The 21,415-nt window shown below is 44.4% G+C and overlaps 1 protein-coding gene across 1 annotated transcript in view; it reads right to left on the minus strand.

The window, feature by feature from the left end:
* The window catches only part of PIK3CG (phosphatidylinositol-4,5-bisphosphate 3-kinase catalytic subunit gamma), a 16,127-nt gene extending 1,978 nt beyond the window's left edge, over positions 1-14,149 (minus strand). Inside the window, exons 1-9 of the mRNA XM_015827146.1 lie at positions 12,164-14,149; positions 11,013-11,078; positions 10,152-10,377; positions 8,416-8,519; positions 7,134-7,280; positions 4,332-4,422; positions 3,736-3,866; positions 3,012-3,123; positions 1,531-1,688 (exon numbers count right to left, since the gene is read on the minus strand). Coding sequence (XP_015682632.1) covers positions 1,531-1,688; positions 3,012-3,123; positions 3,736-3,866; positions 4,332-4,422; positions 7,134-7,280; positions 8,416-8,519; positions 10,152-10,377; positions 11,013-11,078; positions 12,164-14,149 — 3,021 coding nt within the window. The remainder of the gene's footprint in view (positions 1-1,530; positions 1,689-3,011; positions 3,124-3,735; positions 3,867-4,331; positions 4,423-7,133; positions 7,281-8,415; positions 8,520-10,151; positions 10,378-11,012; positions 11,079-12,163) is intronic.
* Between the last annotated feature and the right edge of the window lie 7,266 nt (positions 14,150-21,415).

Raw genomic sequence — 21,415 nt, forward strand, 5'->3', positions numbered from 1 at the left:
ACAGATACAGATACAGATACAGATACAGATAGACAGATAGATAGAGTGGTGGGATTCAGCCGGTTCGCACCACATCGGCAGAACCAGTAGCTATTTTTTTGTTGCCCAGGCCCAGAACGGACTTCCGGAAGCGGCATCCACACAGAGAACTGGTTGTTCGCCTATTTGAATCCCACCACTGCCCAAATGGCTTTTACAGGTCTGCAAAGAGGATCCACCGTTGCACCAGATTCTTCAAAAAATGTGATGAGAATCTGAAGCAGAGGAGAAAGAATCCAGCCAGAATAGCCAAAGAATTGGATCACTACATCCAAGATGGCGGACCGCCACCGTGGAATCAAAGTTCTTCTGCCTATCTCTGATGTGCATCGCACTTCAGTTGTATCACCACAACTGCTAATTTTACTTTGTTGACACCCAGGAAAATGGCAATGAATCCCGTGGGGCTGAATTGGATCACAACACACTTGAAAATTATCGAAGGCAAGGCACGGCAGTGACCTATTGAAGAAGCCACAGATCTAACTAGTTTATATCACGGATTATTTTGGGACTTGCAAATATTTAACAACAGTTAAACTGAAAAAAAAGGGACTCGGGATCCGTTTTCACACTTACGACCGTCGCAACATCCACACAGTCTCGTGATCAAACTGTGGATGTTCGGCAACACAAATGTATTCATGGCGGTTGAAGCATCCCAGGGTCCTGGGACTGTCATTTGCAACTTACTTCGGGAACTTCTGACAAGCAAAGCCAATGGACGGGAAGCCAGATTTGCCGAAGGACCCCTCGTTTCACTTAACAACTTTAGTGATTCACTTAACAACCGTTGCAATAAAAAAGGGTGTAAAATCAGACATGATTCACTGAATAACTGTCTGGAAAGTTTGGACTCAATTGTGGTCATAAGTCAAGGGCTACCTTTATCCTCAGTTCTGTATTTCAAGTGGTAAATTCGCTTTAGGGAAGCACGCCGTCGTGCATTTTTAAATCTCAAAAAGGTGTCTAGTGCTTATGAAAAGAAGCCTCTGAAAACAACCTATCTATCAGCTGCCAGGAACTGTAGGGAGGGGAAAGGAAAGGGGGAATGCTTGGGGAACTGAAAGTAAGGGCTGTATCTCCTTCAGACGCAGCCTCAAGGTCGCCCAGTTGGAAGAAGGAAGAGGCCGCATAGCCAACTACACTTGGACTGTCTGTCAGGCAAAACGTCTTGCCTGAACCAGATTGGTTAAACTGGGAGGAGCAACGAGAGACAGCTAAGGGAGGGAAAAGCAGAATTTAGAGATTTTGGTGCCCAATGTTCACTTCTGGCTTTGCAATACTGCAAAAAACTTGACCTCTAAAAAATTACACCTTTCTCAACAAATGGAGCCAAGGATCGATTCTAATTAGGAGTTTAAGCTGTGGCAGGTCTGACACTACCGCCTTCTGAAAAAAAATTATTATTATTTTACACCAATGGGTGAGAACAATTCTAACTTTTTAAATCTTTAAACTTTTTAAAGGTTTACGTCGTGCCCCAATTACCTGGAAATTCTGAAAACGCAGACTTGTTTTCTTTCCGGAAGTCCCCATGACAAAAAGAAAATCGGGTGTTAAGACGAAAGGAACTCTTTCCTTATTAATTCCAAGGAAGCTTTTGTAATTTCCAAGAATATGGCCAAAGTCAATATGAAAGAGATTACCTTGGGAAGAAAACAAAAAAAAAATCAATATTACGCCGGGTAATTAAAAACACATCGATTAGGATGACTTGTTGCAAAAAAAAAACTTTATTGGGCCTTCCCTCTGTATGTTGGCCCTTATCTTTCTATGACCCGAGCTCTCCAACCTTTATCAAAATCTGCTTTTCTATAATCATATGACCTCTTCTCTTTGTTCGATGTAAGTCCTCGACTTACATTTGTTTAGCAACCACTCAAAGTTACGATGGCACTGAAGAGTTTTTCACACTTATGACCGTTGCAGCATCGCCACGGTCATGTGATCAAAATTCGGACGCTTGGCAACTGACTCGTATTTACGACGGTTGCGGTGTCCTGGGGTCGCATGATCCCAGTGGTTGGATTCAAATGCCTGAACAACCGGTTCTCTTATTTGATGCAGGCCTGGGCCTCCGATGCCTAGAACAGACTTCCGGAAGTGGCATCCATGCACTTCCGGTGGGCCGTTCTATGCCTGGGAGGCCTCCTCCAGGCCTCCGATGCCTAGAACGGACTTCTGGAAGTGGCATTCACACACTTCTGGTGGCCCGTGGCATCCACATACTTCCGGTAGGCTGTTCTAGGCCTGGGAGGCCTCCTCCAGGGCTCCGAGGCCTCCTCCAGGCCTCCAATGCCTAGAACGGACTTCCGGAAGTGGCATCCACACACTTCCGGTGGGCCGTTCTAGGCCGGGGAGGTTTCCTCCAGGTCTCCGAGGCCTAGAGCGGACTTCCGGAAGTGGTATCCATGCACTTCCAGTGGGCTGTTATAGGCCTGGAGGCCTCCCAGGCCTAGACTGGACTTCTGCAAGCCAGCCGGTTCTCCAAATTTGGGTAAATTTAGCTACCGGTTCTCCTGAACCGGTGCGAACTGGCTGAATCCCACCACTGCGTGATCCCCTTTTGTGACCTTCTGACAAGCAAAGTCAATGGGGAAGCCAGATTCACTTAACAACCAGGTTACTAACTTAACAACTGCAGTGATTCACTTAAAAAATCTCTCACTTAGCAACAGAAATTGTGGTCGTTAAGTCGAGGACTATCTTCATTCTCCCCTTCCCGCACTACTTGGACATCGAACTGCTATTTTTCATGCTAACAGCAACTTCTGGAGATGTTTCAAGGGTAGCCCCATGTACATCCCACTGCAGTAGTCAAGGTAGAATATCCCCAGGGCATAAATAATCATCATCACATCCAACCAGTTCAGGAATGATGCCTTCCTGATGTAGCGGTGGAAAGAAGCTATTTGTCCCAGATTCGCCCATGCTGTCACTCATTCAGTGTCGCCAACCTCAAAACTCACCTGATCCCGTGATCATAATGTTGTCGTTGTGCCTGTCCCCTATTCCAAGGACAAAGGTTGCCACGCAATAGCCTGCACAAGAATATACAAATCGCTCCACTGCCGCCTGAAACTGTAGAGACAACGGCTCAGATTTGTGCCAACGGGCCGTACGCGCAAAATCAATTCCATCAAAACGGTGGCTTTTCAACCACGATCACACCTCCTATCAAGTTAGGGGCTGGCAACCCAACACCCTTCATGTTCTTGCCTATCTGTGGTTCTGACTGTTTCCCGACGATCAGACAAGGCAGAGAATTTACTAAAGAAACTCAAAGCAAATGGGAAGTGCTTATCAACCCACAAGGCATAGCGAAAATAAACTTTTTAAAAAAAAATATGAGCTAAAACAAATACCGAGTAGTGAAACATATAGATTCTGGTGTCCATATGCTAACCATAGTCATAGTGAAAGAAAAGTCACTTTTATATACTCTCTCTCTCTTTCCCTCCCTCCCTCCCTTTCTGTCCCTCCCTCCCTCTCTCTTAAGTGAATGTTCCTATCCATCCTGTGGTTTTTATTTCCAAGTTCCAGCTAATCGTCTCATGCTGGCTGGGGAATTCTGGGAGTTGAAGTCCGTAAGTTTTAAAGTTGCCAAGGTTGGACACCTCTGAAGTACCCCATAATGGCTTACAAAGAAATAATACTTTTCAAACAGAAAGAGTAGCAACCAGGAACACTTGCCTTTTCTTCAATGACACACTTCTCCTTAAGCCACTGGTTTAGTATTTCATCTTTAAACGCCCCGGTGTTCCCAACTGTGCTTTGCTGGATTTTGGCAATCGTATTCGCATCCTTTACGATTTCAATCATGCCTGTTTAAAAACAAAACGAAGCCGAGTTTGAACCAAGAGCCTCATTCCATGCTGGAAAAAACCACGCCATTTCTTTCTCTTTTTCTGCACCTCCAGATCTGGTACCGTCAGTTTTATAAAATAAACCAAACTAAGATGTGAAATAGATCAGGACTACAGGTAATCCTTGACTTACAACCACAAATTATGGGGAGAGTAAAAGTGAGGGACAAGACTTGAAAGTTTTTGTTACTATAACCTTATACAGTAATAAAGACAGTGTTGGTACTCCTGGTTGGTAATTCTTGTCTACTTCTAAGTACTGAGACAGGAAAAATGGCCAGCATAAAATTATAGACAGACAGACGGACGGACGGACAGACAGAGATAGATAGGTAGATTAAAAATAAAAAAAGAAGATTGGCTTTCATCCCAACACCAAAATATTTTTACCCCTGCAGGTCTTATGATTTTTAAAAGTATTACCTATTTTATTCCCTGTAGAAATACAGCCATAAGGTAATAAACATAAATCTAAGGAATCTTCTTCCCATATCGACGCCATTATTCGAAGTATCTAATAGAAACAAAAGACAAACAGCATCCAGGAGCTATTTTTTTAAAAAAAATCCTAGAAATGTTCATATGAATTAAATCAGTTATTTCAAATCAAATTCAAATCATTTTTTTTATTACAGGACAGTGTCCCAGACTGACTAAAACTTATTTTTTTAAAAAAGTTGCAGAGCAGAGCTACGAAACAAAACGCACAAAATAAAACAAGTTATTTCCTCATACCGCCAAGAACCCCTCTTCAAAGGAAATGGGCGGTTAAGAATTATGAAATACATAATTCATTCATAATTCAGCCCAAAATTTCTAATTGCTAAGTGAGACGGTTGTCAAATGAATTTGGCTCCATTTTATGACTTTTCTTGCCATAACTGTAGTTGTTAAGTTAGTAACACAGTTGTTAAGTGGATCTGGCTTCCCCATTGCTTGTCACTGTGACCGTCATAAATGAGAGTCAGTTGCCAAGCATCCAAATTTTGATCACATGACCACAGGGGTGCTGCAACGGTTGGTAAGTGTGAAAAACGGTCGTAAGTCACTTTTTCCAGTGCTGTTGGACCTTTGAACGGTCACTAAGTAAGTCTAGGGCAGGGGTAGGCAACCTTGGGTCTTTTATGACTCATGGACTTCAACTCCCAGAATTCCTGAGCCAGCATAGCTCAGCTTGGAAACCTCCCTTTCCCCTCAGCATGGCTGGCTCAGGAATTCTGGGAGTTGAAGTCCACAAGTCATGAAGGGGCCAAAGTTTCCCCCATGCTGGCTCAGGAATTCTGGGAGTTGAAGTCCACGAGTCATAAAAGAGCCAAGGTTGCCTACCCCTGGTCTAGGGCTACCTGTATAAACCAATAATACTGTATAACTTGAAATAAATACATGAATTTCTGCAGGCAGGAACCAAAATGGCGGCCTCAATTAGCAAGGCAATTGATCAGGGATTTTTTGATGCGGTCTAAACATCTGGATTCCGAATTATACTATATAAACGTTGCAAAAGAATCCTGACAAGTAGTCGAAATAGCTTGTTAAGAAACATGGAGCAGAACTCAAAAAGAAAAACTCCCGTTCACTAAAATGCAGAAACATCCTGTCTTCTAGGCTCATTCCCATCACCTTCATCTCTGTGAATGAGATAAATATTTGTTGAGTCGCCCCCAAGAAGAGGTGAAGTGTGCTTTGTATAATAAAGCTCAACATCCGTACTAACCTATGTTAATCGATCAGAGGAAATTCTAATGGTAGAAGAGATACTATATCTTGAATATTTTTCTTTTTATTTATTTTTTTTTGGTCTCTTCAAGTCAGTCTTAATTCCTGGGGATTGCCTGTACAAGTCCCTGGGATTTCTTGGCAACGTTTTGGAAGGGTTTTGCCATTGTCTCCTTCCTGGGGCTGAGAGACATTGACTGGCCCAAGGTCACCCAGCAGGTTTCATGACTAGAATTCACAATCTCCAATTTCTAGTCTGAGGCCTTAATCAATACACCAAAGTGACTCTCAGTCTTCCATTTGTCAGAAATGGTGTAAGGGCAGGGGGTTAGACTAGATCAGTGGTTCTCAACCTTTTTAATGCCACGACCCCCAACCGGTTGTAAGTCGAGGACTAAACCGGTCGTAAGTCGAGGACTAAACCGGTCGTACGTCGAGGACTACCCAACCGGTCGTAAGTCGAGGACTTTCCCTGCCCGGGAGCGCCGCGCATGCGTGGTTCCGTCCCCTGCGCCGGCCNAGGCGTAGCTGGCAAGCGGCAGAGACGGAGCAGGCCGACCACCAGCTGGCCCAGCTCAAGGGAGGTAAGGCACCCGCCGGAAAAGGGGAAAAAAATGGCGGACAGCCTTGCTTGGCGACCCCCGTGAAATGGTCAATCGACCTCAAATGGGGTCGCAACCCATAGGTTGAGAACCGCTGGACTAGATGACCTACAAGATCCTTTCCAACGCTGTAATTCTAATTCTAATTCTAATAACTCTAATTCTAATAATTCTAATTCTAATAATTCTAATTCTAATAATTCTAATAGTTCTAATAATTCTAATAATTCTAATTCTAATAATTCTAATTCTAATAATTCTAATTCTAATAATTCTAATTCTAATTCTAATTCTTGATGGGTAAATTCAGAAATTTTGATGGGTAGGTTCAGAAATTTCATCCCAATACCAATATAAAAATAAAGTAAGTAGCAAGCTTTCACAGAAACACTGGAATTGTCCAGGATAAATAAATATATATATTTATATTTATATTATTTATATTTATATATATATCCCTGGCTGATTATAAAAGAGGGTGTGGTACCTCAGGAAGCAATATTATTTTAGCAATCTTGCTGAGAAGATTGTTCTGGAAATCAGCTGGGGGAAAAATAGAGACTTGCTCAAGCGTTCTTTGTAATTAAAAAAAATACCTCGCCTTCAGTGTCAAAAGTTAGGGAACCTGGTGTAACAGTTTGAAATTTAGCGAAACAGGGAAGAAAGTCCAGCGTGCAGAAACTGGTAGGTTTCCACACAGTTTTTTGTTTTTAAAAAGGGATATGAAAAAGAGGAGTGCCATTAATAAAAATGTCATTCAGCGGAAGCCGAAGGGTATGCTCACTTCCATGTCTTTTAGCAGCCACTTAGGACGGTTCTGTTTATTTCCTCTTTTTCATAACTAAAACGGTTCGTTAGCGGTTCTCACATTTCTTGGGCTTCTCTCAGCGTGTCGTAGTCGCATTACCTGTAAAATGAGCATATCCTGTCTCAGATCGTCGCCGTGTTTGAAGATGATGCCGATGGTCTCGCTGGAGAGGGAAGTTGGATCCGCACACTTGAATTCCAGCCAAAGAGGTTTTTTCTTGGATGCCATTACTTTACATTTTTCTATCTGTGACAAAAGACAGAGAGTTATACATCTGTTAACCGCCAGAACTGGCGTCTAAGAATTAAAAGAGCAACTAAGATGATCCGAGGCCTGGAGACTAAAACATATGAAGAACGGCTGCGGGACTTGGGTTTGGACAGTCTAAAGAAAAGAAGAAACAGGGGAGACATGATAGCAGTCTTCCAGTATCTGAGAGGCTGCCACAAGGCAGAAGGGGTCATGTTATTCTCCAAAGCACCAGAGGGAAGGACGAGAAACAACGGTTGGAAACTGATCCAAGGAGAGAAGCAACCTGGAATTAAGGGGAAACGTCCTGACAGTGAGGACAATTAACCAGTGGAACAGCTTGCCACCAGAAATCATGGGCGCTCCATCACTGGAGATTTTTAAGAAGAGACTGGACAATCATCTGTCTGAGATGGTATAGGTCCTCCTGCTTGAGCAGGGGGCTGGACTAGAAGACCTCCAAGGTCCCTTCCAGCTCTATTCTATTCTATTCTATTCTATTCTATTCTGAATAAAGATTCTATTCTCTTCTCTTCTCTCTTCTCTTCTTAATATTCTCTTCTATTCTGAATAAAGATTCTATCCTATCCTATCCTATCCTTTTCTATTCTATTCTATTCTCAATAAAGATTCTATTCTATTCTATTCTATTCTATTCTATTCTATTCTATTCTATTCTATTCTCAATAAAGATTCTATTCTATTCTATTCTCAATAAAGATTCTATTCTATTCTCTTCTCTTCTTAATATTCTCTTCTATTCTGAATAAAGATTCTATCCTATCCTATCCTATCCTATCCTATCCTATCCTATCCTATCCTATTCTCAATAAAGATTCTATTCTATTCTATTCTATTCTATTCTATTCTATTCTATTCTATTCTATTCTATTCTCAATATTCTATTCTATTCTATTCTCTTTTCTCTTCTCTTCTCTTCTTAATATTCTCTTCTATTCTGAATAAAGATTCTATTCTATTCTATTCTATTCTATCCTATCCTATCCTATCCTATCCTATCCTATCCTATCCTATCCTATCCTATCCTATCCTATCCTATTCTCAAACGAAATGACATTCAAAATGTGAAACATTTATTCAACTTTTCCAGGAGAGAAGGAATTATATTTACCACCAGGGCTCCTGCTTTGAGTCCAGGGTCATATGGAACTCTAAAACATTCTGGAAACTTGTTCTCCTGTAGCCTCTCGAGTTTTTGTTTGAGCTGTGCGATGACTAAGAAAGGAGAGGGGGGGGGAAAGATTTTTTTAAAAATCAGAAACATATTCGATTAGAATGAAATGGAATGAGGAATTGCTGACACACACACATACACACACACACACACCAACACTGCATTTCTCCTTTAACACATTGTTCCCCAACCTTTCCAGCTTTGTGGACTGGCGAGGAAGGAGGGGAGAGGAGATAAAATGACTGCAGAGTGATTTTCATTATCTAAATCAGGGGTCCCCAACCCCTGGTCCGTGGACTGGTACCGGACCGTGGCATGCCAGCAACCGGTCTGCACAAACAAGCAAAGCCCCATCCGCGGGATGCAGGCAGCACACAAAACCATGCCCCCTCCGGTCCGCGGAAAAACCTCTCTCCACGGAACCGGTCCCTGGTGCCCCAAAGGTTGGGGACCTCTGATCTAAATAGTCTTTCTATGTCTTAGATATAAAAAGCAGAAAGCTACTCCTCACACCCCTAGCAACCTGGACCTTAAGAACAAATTTTACTCTACAACGCTCATTTTTTAAAAAACACTTAGAGATGAGCAATTTAGAGGAAGAAACAATTTAATTCAATAATCTAGACCAGGGGTAGGCAACCTTGGCTCTTTTATGACTCGTGGACTTCAACTCCCAGAATTCCTGAGCCAGCCATGCTGAGGGGAAAGGGAGGTTTCCAAGCTAAGCCATGCTGGCTCAGGAATTCTGGGAGTTGAAGTCCACAAGTCTTAAAGTTGCCAAGGTTGAGGACCCCTGATATAGGGCAAGGGTAGGCAACCTGGGTTCTTTTGTGACTCGTGGACTTCAACTCCCAGAATTCCTGAGCCAGCCACACTGAGGGAAAAGGGAGGTTTCCGAGCTGAGCCATGCTGGCTCAGGAATTCTGGGAATTGAAGTCCACGAGTCATAAAAGAGCCAATGTTGCCTACCCCTGGTCTAGGCTTATGGGGCTGGCTGGGGAATTATTGGGAGTTGAAATCCACACGTCTAGTAGCCAAGGTTGAGGAATATTAACGTAGGCAGTAAGTATTCCATTTTTAAAGCTACCCGTGATGAAAATTTAAATGTTGGCTCTGTGTATGCTGCTAGATCTCTTCCTTTTATGGGGGGGAACCCACATAAAGATCCTGCAGAGTCCAAGGTCATCTCCAACACCATCACCACCACAATGGAGACCTCACTCTGGAGTAGATCTTTGGCTCTGCTAACTTAGAAACGGCCATCTACGTTTGCAATGATCTCTGACGGGGTTTTCCCAATGCAGGTACAGTACAGTATATTTTTGTGGGGTCCTCGGTGCCCTCTGAGCTTGGTGGCTTTCTTGCAGACGTTTCCTTACCCAACTAGGTAACGCCATCAGCGCTGTATTACCTAGGGTGGCAACGAAACATCTGCAAGAAAACAGCCAAGCTCAGAGAGCACTAAGGACCCCACAGTTCAACCCTGAGCTGCCAATATTCTCTCGTTCGTATATTTTTGGGTTTTGTTTTTGTTTTTAATCTGCTTTGCAACCGACTCGTCTGGAAACCGCAGCTGCGAGGCACGGGTACCACAGACTCCGCCGCCTGTGAAGAAAAAGTTGGTGAGGCAAATGCGCCGTAGCCGAAAGGGTGCTTCTAAAAACGGCGCCTACCTTGAGGGGTGACGTCGTACTTCTCTGCCGAGGCGACCTTGATCTCCCTCGTGACCTTGTGCAGCAGCTCGGTCACGTGGACCTGCTTGAGGAAGTCTTTTAGCATCGCTTTGCCACAGCCCCTCAGATACGCTTCCAAGAGCACGGCAAACCGTTGCTGGTAATGCATGGATTGAGCAATCTCGCTTCTCAGAAACCAAAACAGGAAGTGTCCGATCCGCTTGTTCTGTGAATGGAAGAGGTAGCGTCTCAGAACAGGGTTCTTCGCGGATCTGGCGTTTTGCAAATGCATCCACATTTCAGATAGTCCTCGACTTACGAGCCCAAAATGTCTGTTGTTAAGTGAGACATTCGTGAACGCACAGTCTGATTGCGCTGAGATAACCCAGGAGTAAACACAGTAAACAGTGGTCTATATTAAATGGTGGTTTATCTTACACTATCTACAACAGGGGTCTTCAAACTCGGCCCTTTTATGACTTGTGGACTTCAACTCCCAGAATCCCTCAGCCAGCGTGCCTGGTTGAGGAATTCTGGGAGGGGCCTTCAAACTTGGCCCTTTTGTGACTTGTGGACTTCAACTCCCAGAATTCCTGAGCCAGCCATGCTGAGGGGAAAGGGAGAGTTTCCAAGCTGAGCCATGCTGGCTGAGGAATTCTGGGAGTTGAAGTCCAAGAGTCATAAAAGAGCCAAGGTTGCTTACACCTGTTCTAAGCTGACGTTTGTGCAAGAATTACTGCCAAATCACTCTTTTCATCCTTGGTCTACCGGCTCAGCCAAGCGTAACAAAACGGTCTACTCTTTGATTTTGCAACTCTCGTGTTAGCACTCCATCTGATTTAAACCTTTTGCAATACTTACTCTTAAGCCGCGCTTTAGCAGGAATCGAGCTAAGGCACTGTCATGGTAAGGCTCAAATTTTACAGCCTGAAGTAGAGAAAAAAGAAGGAAAAAAAGTATTAACATGCTTTGATTTAGTTTGGAGTTCTTATTTGGAATTTCTCCTAGCCCGTAACATTTTTTTTCTTTCCTGCATATTGTTTTTTTTTAAAAAAAACAAACCCACGTGCAAACATTGAAATCCAGGCGGATTAAACGTGGGCCAGCAAAACACCTTAAGAAAAGTGGGAGCATCCTCACTTACCACGTAGCTGTTAAACCCCAGGAGATGCAAGTGGCACATTTTGTGTGAATTTAAGGCAACTGCAACTAGACACTTTCCCCCCCCTTAAAATGACTGTCTTAGGGAGACTTACACAGCATATTTGAGCATCGGTGAGGGACACGCAATAGCAGGGGGCCTTCAAACTTAGCCCTTTTATGACTTGTGGACTTCAACTCCCAGAATTCCTCAGCCAGGCACACTGGTTGGGGAATTCTGGGAGTTGAAGTCCACAAGTCAAGGGGTCTTCAAACTTGACCCTTTTATGTCTTGTGGACTTCAACTCCCAGAATTCCTCAGCCAGGCACACTGGTTGAGGAATTCTGAGAGTTGAAGTCCACAAGTCAAGGGGTCTTCAAACTTGGCCCTTTTATGACTTGTGGACTTCAACTCCCAGAATTCCTCAGCCAGGCACACGTGCCTGGCTGAGGAATTCTGGGAGTTGAAGTCCACAAGTCATAAAAGGGCCAAGTTTGAAGACCCCTGCGCAACAGAATAGCTGTTTCTGATCATTGCTAATGCAGGAGATTTAACAAGGAATAAAACCTGATTTCACACGCGTGCCATTCCCAGCACCTAACAAGATCAGATGCAACTCCCATTTGCAAATGACCCATCATTTAAGCCTGTTCTCTGCATCCAAAGACACAGGTTGTCCTCAACGTGCGACCACTGAGTCCAAAATCTCTATCGCTAAGTGAGACCTAGTGGTTGGGTTTTGCCCCATTTTATGGCCTTTCTTGCCACAAGTGAATCACCGCAGTTGTTAAGTTAGTAACCCTGTGAATCTGGCTTCCCCCATTGACCCTGCTTATCAGAAGGTCGCATCAGAAACGTCCCTCTAGCTTACCTGAACCAGCTGTAAGAGATAGTGAAGGACCTCGTCGTCTTCTAAGCCTTCCAACTTTTGCACAGCCATTGTTCTCACGGTTTCATCGGAAAAGTTGCAATCCAGAAGTTGCATCGGCAAGCCGACATCCAAAGCGCTCTGGTCCCACGCGTCCCTTTTAGCTAGCAGTTGGTAAGTTTCAGCTACTAGTTCCTGCTGTCCCCATTTCACTGAACTAAGCAACTTAGGGTAGGCCTTCGGGTGTTTTATGCTCTCGTACCTGAAATGCCACAATAATTCTTTGTCTTCCGGGGTGAGTGGGTTGAGCAGATCCGTCGCGATGATCTCCTCCAGCTGTTTCCGCAGCTGGTTTGGCATTTCGGCTCTGGCCCGGTCCCCTTGGGGATCACCCGACGCGATCTTGTGTTTGGGCAAGGCGATGGGGTGGCAGTATTTGTCCAACACAATCGAAACAGCCATGGAATGTTCTTTATCCGGATTGGTGGCCGAAGTCAGCTTGTCCGCGTTTATGCTTCCTTGCTCTTCTCCCTTGCCCGGAATTTTCCACATGTGAAGCACGTAGTCCCCCGTTCTGAGCAGAGAGCGGTGGTCTATCAGCAAGAGGTTGACGTAGTAGAGAAGTTGAGTTTTGTACTTGGGATCAGAAGACGGCGAATCGTAGGAATGGAGGTTCCCCTTGGTGGACGGCGCCGGAGTTTTGCCGCAATATATTTGCAGGGTGAGCAACGCCCCTTTGGGAAGGTCCTTGATCTTGATGTCAAACTCAAGCCAAACGTTCCAGAGAACCTCTTCGGTGAACGGCTTCGCGGTGGTTCTCCTCTGGGAAAGGAGCTGTTGGCCATGTTGAATATTAGCCTCCACGAAGACGGTAAGGTCTGTGTTTCTCGGTAAGACGGGGATATCGATGCCGATAACCTTGACCCTGAACTTACGGTTGCAATCCCACAAGGATATGGTGAACACCCTTTCGTGATCTTTGCCCTGGATGGTAAGTTGCTCGTGATATCCCGAAACTCCGGTGCAATCGTCAACCAAGGGCCATTCTTCTTTCTGAACTTCATCCTGGTTTGGGTCCGGTGGTTCATCCAGGACCAGGTGAATTTCTTCCCCCTTTTTCAGATACTGTCTTATCCAGTGGAAGTTTTTGATGGGTGTCTCTCCTACGATGTACTCATCTCGGCCACTCACTCTCAGGACAAAATCGAGCTCACTGTAATCTTCAGGAATATTCATCAAAGACTTCTTCTTGGCCATTTTGGTGAAGAAGCTCTGAAGGATAACCTCCGGGGTATCGTCCACCCCGACTTTAATCTTCTGGCTGGTGGTTCCTCGGTGGATATTGATAAAAATATTATTGTTGACAATTCTACTCAGCAAATATTCCGGAAGTGGCTTGGATGTAGTCCAAGGGTGCATGGAGTACAATTTGGGGTCTCGGCAGGATACTTCGATCGTCCGCGGAGTGACCAGCCGACGGCGGGCAAACTCAAGCTCGTCATCGTGCACGTTGCTCACGTCGGTGACGTCATAGCCAATCAAATAATTGAGCTGTCTTTGGAACTCCTGGACTTCCTCTGAGGGGCTGGGCTTCTCAACCACGTGGATCTTGCCCACTTTCTTCTGCAAGACTTTCCAATATAAGATACAATCCAGGGTCTGTATGATCTGGTGCTTGTCGTAAATTTCATACCACTGGCCCTTCTTCTGATACAGGAGGAGAAACTGATCCGGCGTGATCTTGCGGAAGAGTTCTGAGGTCTGGTGGCCTTCCACCGCCTGCATCCAGACCTGTGCTTTCATCTGCTCGACCGTGCAGTTGGTAGCAACGTCAAGCACGATGCTGGTTGTGGGGAAAACAAACTCAATGGAGATGAGTTCCGTGGACGAGAGAGTGTTGGCTGTACAGTAGGGCTTCATTCTCCTCCTCCTGCGTCGCTTGTTGTCATCTCTCATAACCACAGCTTGGTCGCTGCTCTCCAACTCCATGCCACAGGAAGTCTAAGGAAATCCAACACAACGCCCGATTATTTCTTTCTCCCGTGGACCGTGGGAAGGGTCTGCTGAGTTTTTGCTGAATACAATCTCAAAAATCATTTTTTACACACATCAAATGAAAGCTAATCCAGCGGGAGGGGAACCCGTTTGAATCCTTTTGATTTCCTTCCATTAATTATATTTTTTTCTCCAACCATACATGTATCTTAACCCAAAACCTTTTTGCTTTAGGGCAGGGGTGTCAAACTCAATTTCACTGAGGGCCGCATCAGCATTGCGGTTGCCCACGGGGGCGGAGCGGGGGGGCAGAGTGGGTGCAGCCTACTGGGTGGGCGTGGATGGAGTGGGTGTGGCCTACTGGGTGGGCGTGGATGGAGTGGGTGTGGCCTGCTGGGTGGGCGTGGCCAGTTCTACATCATTCGCATCAAGGGTGCCTGTGGGGGCCTGGGCAGGAGTGGGACAGATCTGAGGGTCTCTAGCAGAAGCGGGTGGGACCGGGGCAAGTGCCAAGGCATGGTCCACTGGGGCAAGTGCCAAGATGGCCACCACAAAATTGTACATTTGGCTCCCAGCTGGCCTGGGCCAGGGCCAAGGCAGCGGGGACCATTCCCTCACTGTTTCCAGGATGGCTTCGCGGGCCACATGAAACCATTTCGTGGACCGCATCCGGCCCCCGGGCCTTGTGTTTGACATGTCTGCTTTAGGGCATGTCCACCAGACTAAAAAAAAGACAGATTTTAAACCAGAATTTTTTTTTTTTTGTTAGGAATAATAGGAGCTAACTATGTGAAGGAGAGCGGATATCTAATACTACATGTATTAACAGCAGCAAGAATTGTATTTGCCCCAGTACTGGAAAAATGAAAACTTAGCAACTGAAGAGGTATTAATCAAGAAAATTTTAGAATGTGCAGAAATGGATAGATTGACTTTAGAGATTAAATAGAAAGAAGACTCAGTTTACTTTAGCTGGGATAACTTTTATCAATGGCTAGAAAGACGAATTAGAGAGAAAGGAATGTGATATGTAATTCTGAATACACATTAGTAAGAAGGATGTTATGGATGGATTAATTAATACTGCTTTATGATAACTAATCATATTTACTATTGTTATATATTATTATATTAATTATTATTATTTAAATACTAGCTGTATCCAGCCACACGTTGCTGTGGCTCAGTCTGGTAAAAGCGTGTGTTGCTTTTACGTCCAACAGATGGCGCTGTTTTTCAAAAAAAGCATGTTTTTACCTGTCACAGGTGTGACATCTATATAATATAGGTATATAAAAACACGCGCGTATTCGAATGCAACGTTGTGTCAAAATTTCAAAGCAATCGGTGACGAACTTTCAGACATTTAAGATTTTGAACAAACGAACATTTACATTTTTATTTATATAGATATGTACCCAGAAAATATTCTGTTTGCTAAATATTGAAAATGTTACTGGGGGACAACCTCGCCCTAACCCCAACCCTGACCCCAACCGCAGCCTAAACCTTAACCCTAATCCTGACCCCATTTTATCCCTAATCCTATAAAATCTAATAAAACTTTTTTAAAAATGATATTTAAAAAAATAAAATAAAGATAATAGCAAGTTCTAAGCAAAGAGCAGTCAAAATACCTTGTGTACTAAGCATAGCTTCTGTAAATACTGTACCTGCCCCCAAAAGTCAATTGCTAAAATAAGAACGGGGGTACGTTGATCTGTAGCTGTTGGTGTTCTCTAGAGCAGGGGTCCCCAACCCCCGGTCTGTGGACCGGTACCGGGCCACGGCATGCCAGCAACCGGTCCGCACAAAGCAACACCCCATCCACAGGATGCAGGCAGCACACAAAACCACGCACTCTCTGGCCCGTGGAAAAACCTCTCTCCACGTTACCGGTCCCTGGTGCCCCAAAGGTTGGGGACCTCTCCTCTAGAGCTTGTTTTGTTGCAGACATTTCATTACCAAACTAGGTAACACCACCAGTACTAGTAGGGAGTGGGATTTGCTCTCATATTTATATTTTTATATAAATTTGATATTCCAGTGGCTTACTGACAGTAAACAACAGCCCAATCAAGGGACCGTCAAGACCACTCCCTATTATAAAATAATTAACAGCGGTCTGCCTAGATTAAATCAAAATTCATCCACTCCAAGGACACCAGCAGCTTCTATCCAGACTTTCCAACGTATTTCAAACAACGTACCATACATTTGAGATCACCCCCCGACCGATGACAAGGGTTTAAAAATTGTCTTATCATTTCCATTTTCCCACTTATACCAGACGAAATGTAGGCTGAACCCATACAAGCTATTTCGATTAGTTCCTCCTTAATTAATAAGGACTACATTGCTGGCCGGATGTTATTTTTTTTTCCCCCCCCAACAAAACTTTAGATGCTGCGATGCTTTTTTCCTAACAAATTCTTCCCCATCTTTTTAATCTCAGGAAGGTTTCGAAGCAAAAGATGAGTAGAAGCAAAAAAAAAAAAAACCCCATTTCAGGATGCCAGCAATTATTGGGTAGAATTGTTCAGTTTTCCCAAGCCCCCACGGAAACAACCGATGAACTATTTAAACGAGAGATTTACCTGCGTTTCTGCAGAAGCCTCATTTGTATAAGTTTTGAATCCTGCCTGTTTTAAAAAATGGCAAACAGTTCACAACAGGCAAAGTTGCTGGTTTGCGCTGAGATGTTCTGTTTTTTTTTCTGCCTTCTTTTCATCAACCGAGGCAGCGGAAGTCTTATAACCAGGAAGGAAGTTTTCACCCACTTGGCTATAAACAAAAATCGACTTTAAAAAAAAAGTAATTTTTTTTAAATGCTTTTCCTGTTAGAACTGTTAAACAGACCTTCACTTAGTTGCAACCATTAAAAGAAAAAAGAAAAGAGGAACATATTTCTGAAAAAAATACAGGCGGGACCGGGCCTTAAAAGTTGCTCAAGAAAGGGGGAAAAAAATAAAAATAGAAATAGAAAACTCGTTCATTCAGTCTGGATGAAAATAGTAGGCGGTTAATTCTGCTTGATAATTTATTTTATTTATTTATTTATTATTTTAATTTGTATACCGCCCTTCTCCCATAGGACTCAGGGCGGTTCACAGCATATTAAAAACAAATAATAAACACAAAATACAAAAAATTACAAAATACAAAAATACAGAAAATAAACCCCGATAAAAGCCGAATTAAAACCAAATATTACAAGCTGTGTTTCCAATTAAANCCACTGAGTCCAAAATCTCTATCGCTAAGTGAGACCTAGTGGTTGGGTTTTGCCCCATTTTATGGCCTTTCTTGCCACAAGTGAATCACCGCAGTTGTTAAGTTAGTAACCCTGTGAATCTGGCTTCCCCCATTGACCCTGCTTATCAGAAGGTCGCATCAGAAACGTCCCTCTAGCTTACCTGAACCAGCTGTAAGAGGTAGTGAAGGACCTCGTCATCTTCTAAGCCTTCCAACTTTTGCACAGCCATCGTTCTCACGGTTTCATCCGAAAAGTTGCAATCCAGAAGTTGCATCGGCAAGCCGACATCCAAAGCGCTCTGGTCCCACGCGTCCCGTTTAGCTAGCAGTTGGTACGTTTCAGCTACTAGCTCCTGCTGTCCCCATTTCACTGAACTAAGCAACTTAGGGTAGGCCTTCGGGTGCTTTATGCTCTCGTACCTGAAATGCCACAATAATTCTTTGTCTTCCGGGGTGAGCGGGTTGAGCAGATCCGTGGCGATGATCTCCTCCAGCTGTTTCCGCAGCTGGTTTGGCATTTCGGCTCTGGCCCGGTCCCCTTGGGGATCACCCGACGCGATCTTGTGTTTGGGCAAGGCGATGGGGTGGCAGTATTTGTCCAACACAATCGAAACAGCCATGGAATGTTCTTTATCCGGATTGGTGGCCGAAGTCAGCTTGTCCGCGTTTATGCTTCCTTGCTCTTCTCCCTTGCCCGGAATTTTCCACATGTGAAGCACGTAGTCCCCCGTTCTGAGCAGAGAGCGGTGGTCTATCAGCAAGAGGTTGACGTAGTAGAGAAGTTGAGTTTTGTACTTGGGATCAGAAGACGGCGAATCGTAGGAGTGGAGGTTCCCCTTGGTGGACGGCGCCGGAGTTTTGCCGCAATATATTTGCAGGGTGAGCAACGCCCCTTTGGGAAGGTCCTTGATCTTGATGTCAAACTCAAGCCAAACGTTCCAGAGAACCTCTTCGGTGAACGGCTTCGCGGTGGTTCTCCTTTGGGAAAGGAGCTGTTGGCCATGTTGAATATTAGCCTCCACGAAGACGGTAAGGTCTGTGTTTCTCGGTAAGACAGGGATATCGATGCCAATAACCTTGACCCTGAACTTACGGTTGCAATCCCACAAGGATATGGTGAACACCCTTTCGTGATCTTTGCCCTGGATGGTAAGTTGCTCGTGATATCCCGAAACTCCGGTGCAATCGTCAACCAAGGGCCATTCTTCTTTCTGAACTTCATCCTGGTTTGGGTCCGGTGGTTCATCCAGGACCAGGTGAATTTCTTCCCCCTTTTTCAGATACTGTCTTATCCAGTGGAAGTTTTTGATGGGTGTCTCTCCTACAATGTACTCATCTCGGCCACTGACTCTCAGGACAAAATCGAGCTCACTGTAATCTTCAGGAATATTCATCAAAGACTTCTTCTTGGCCATTTTGGTGAAGAAGCTCTGAAGGATAACCTCCGGGGTATCGTCTACCCCGACTTTAATCTTCTGGCTGGTGGTTCCTCGGTGGATATTGATAAAAATATTATTGTTGACAATTCTACTCAGCAAATATTCCGGTAGTGGCTTGGATGTAGTCCAAGGGTGCATGGAGTACAATTTGGGGTCTCGGCAGGATACTTCGATCGTCCGTGGAGTGACCAGCCTACGGCGGGCAAACTCGAGCTCATCATCGTGCACGTTGCTCACGTCGGTGACGTCATAGCCAATCAAATAATTGAGCTGTCTTTGGAACTCCTGGACTTCCTCTGAGGGGCTGGGCTTCTCAACCACGTGGATCTTGCCCACTTTCTTCTGCAAGACTTTCCAATATAAGATACAATCCAGGGTCTGTATGATCTGGTGCTTGTCGTAAATTTCATACCACTGGCCCTTCTTCTGATACAGGAGGAGAAACTGATCCGGCGTGATCTTGCGGAAGAGTTCTGAGGTCTGGTGGCCTTCCACCGCCTGCATCCAGACCTGCGCTTTCATCTGCTCAACCGTGCAGTTGGTAGCAACGTCAAGCACGATGCTGGTTGTGGGGAAAACAAACTCAATGGAGATGAGTTCCGTGGACGAGAGAGTGTTGGCTGTACAGTAGGGCTTCATTCTCCTCCTCCTGCGTCGCTTGTTGTCATCTCTCATAACCACAGCTTGGTCGCTGCTCTCCAACTCCATGCCACAGGAAATCTAAGGAAATCCAACACAACGCCCGATTATTTCTTTCTCCCGTGGACCGTGGGAAGGGTCTGCTGAGTTTTTGCTGAATACAATCTCAAAAAATCATTTTTTACACACATCAAATGAAAGCTAATCCAACGGGAGGGGAACCCGTTTGAATCCTTTTGATTTCCTTCCATTAATTATATTTTTTTCTCCAACCATACATGTATCTTAACCCAAAACCTTTTTGCTTTAGGGCAGGGGTGTCAAACTCAATTTCACTGAGGGCCGCATCAGCATTGCGGTTGCCCTCGGGGGGGGGCAGGGGTGTGTGGCCAGAGTGGGTGCAGTCTACTGGGTGGGTGTGGATGGAGTGGGTGTGGACTACTGGGTGGGTGTGCCCAGTTCTACATCGTTCGCATCAAGGGTGCCTATGGGGGCCTGGGCAGGAGTGGGACAGATCTGAGGGTCTCTGGCAGAAGGGGGTGGGACCGGGGCAAGTGCCAAGGCATGGTCCACTGGGGCAAGTGCCAAGATGGCCACCACAAAATTGTACATTGGCTCCCAGCCAGCCTGGGCCAGGGCCAAGGCAGCGAGGACCGTTCCCTCATTGTTTCCAGGATGGCTTCGCGGGCCACATGAAACCACTTCGCGGACCGCATCCGGCCCCCGGGCCTTGTGTTTGACATGTCTGCTTTAGGGCATGTCCACCAGACTAAAAAACAGACAGATTTTAAACCAGAATATTTTTTTTGTTAGGAATAATAGGAGCTAACTATGTGAAGAAGAGCGGATATCTAATACTACATGTATTAACAGCAGCAAGAATTGTATTTGCCCCAGTATTGGAAAAATGAAAACTTACCAACTGAAGAGATATTAATCAAGAACATTTTAGAATGTGCAGAAATGGATAGATTGACTTTAGAGATTAAAGAGAAAGAAGACTCAGTTTACTTTAGAACACGGGATAACTTTTATCAATGGCTAGAAAGACGAATTAGAGAGAAAGGACTGTGATATGTAATTCTGAATACACATTAGTAAGAAGGATGTTATGGATGGATTAATTAATACTGCTTTATGATAACTAATCATATTTACTATTGTTATCTATTATTATATTAATTATTATTATTTAAATACTAGCTGTATCCAGCCACGCGTTGCTGTGGCTCAGTCTGGTAAAAGCGTGTGTTGCTTTTACGTCCAACAGATGGCGCTGTTTTTCAAAAAAAGCATGTTTTTACCTGTCACAGGTGTGACATCTATATAATATAGGTATATAAAAACACGCACATATTCGAATGCAACGTTGTATCAAAATTTCAAAGCAATAGGTGAAGAACTTTCGGAGATTTAATTTTTTGAACAAACGAACATTTACATTTTTATTTATATAGATATGTACCCAGAAAATATTCTGTTTGCTAAATATTGAAAATGTTACTGGGGGACAACCTCGCCCTAACCCCAACCCTGACCCCAACCGCAGCCTAAACCTTAACCCTAATCCTGACCCCATTTTATCCCTAATCCTATAAAATCTAATAAAACTTTTTTAAAAATGATATTTAAAAAAATAAAATAAAGATAATAGCAAGTTCTAAGCAAAGAGCAGTCAAAATACCTTGTGTATTAAGCATAGCTCTGTAAATACTGTAACTGCCCCCAAAAGGCAATTGCTAAAATAAGAACGGGGGTACGTTGATCTGTAGCTGTTGGTGTTCTCTAGAGCAGGGGTCCCCAACCCCCGGTCTGTGGACCGGTACCGGGCCACGGCATGCCAGCAACCGGTCCGCACAAAGCAACACCCCATCCACAGGATGCAGGCAGCACACAAAACCACGCACTCTCTGGCCCGTGGAAAAAC

This window comes from Protobothrops mucrosquamatus, unplaced genomic scaffold (genome assembly GCF_001527695.2).
Source record: "Protobothrops mucrosquamatus isolate PMUCROS unplaced genomic scaffold, P.Mucros_1.0 scaffold3531, whole genome shotgun sequence".
Classification (NCBI taxonomy): Eukaryota; Metazoa; Chordata; class Lepidosauria; order Squamata; family Viperidae; genus Protobothrops; species Protobothrops mucrosquamatus.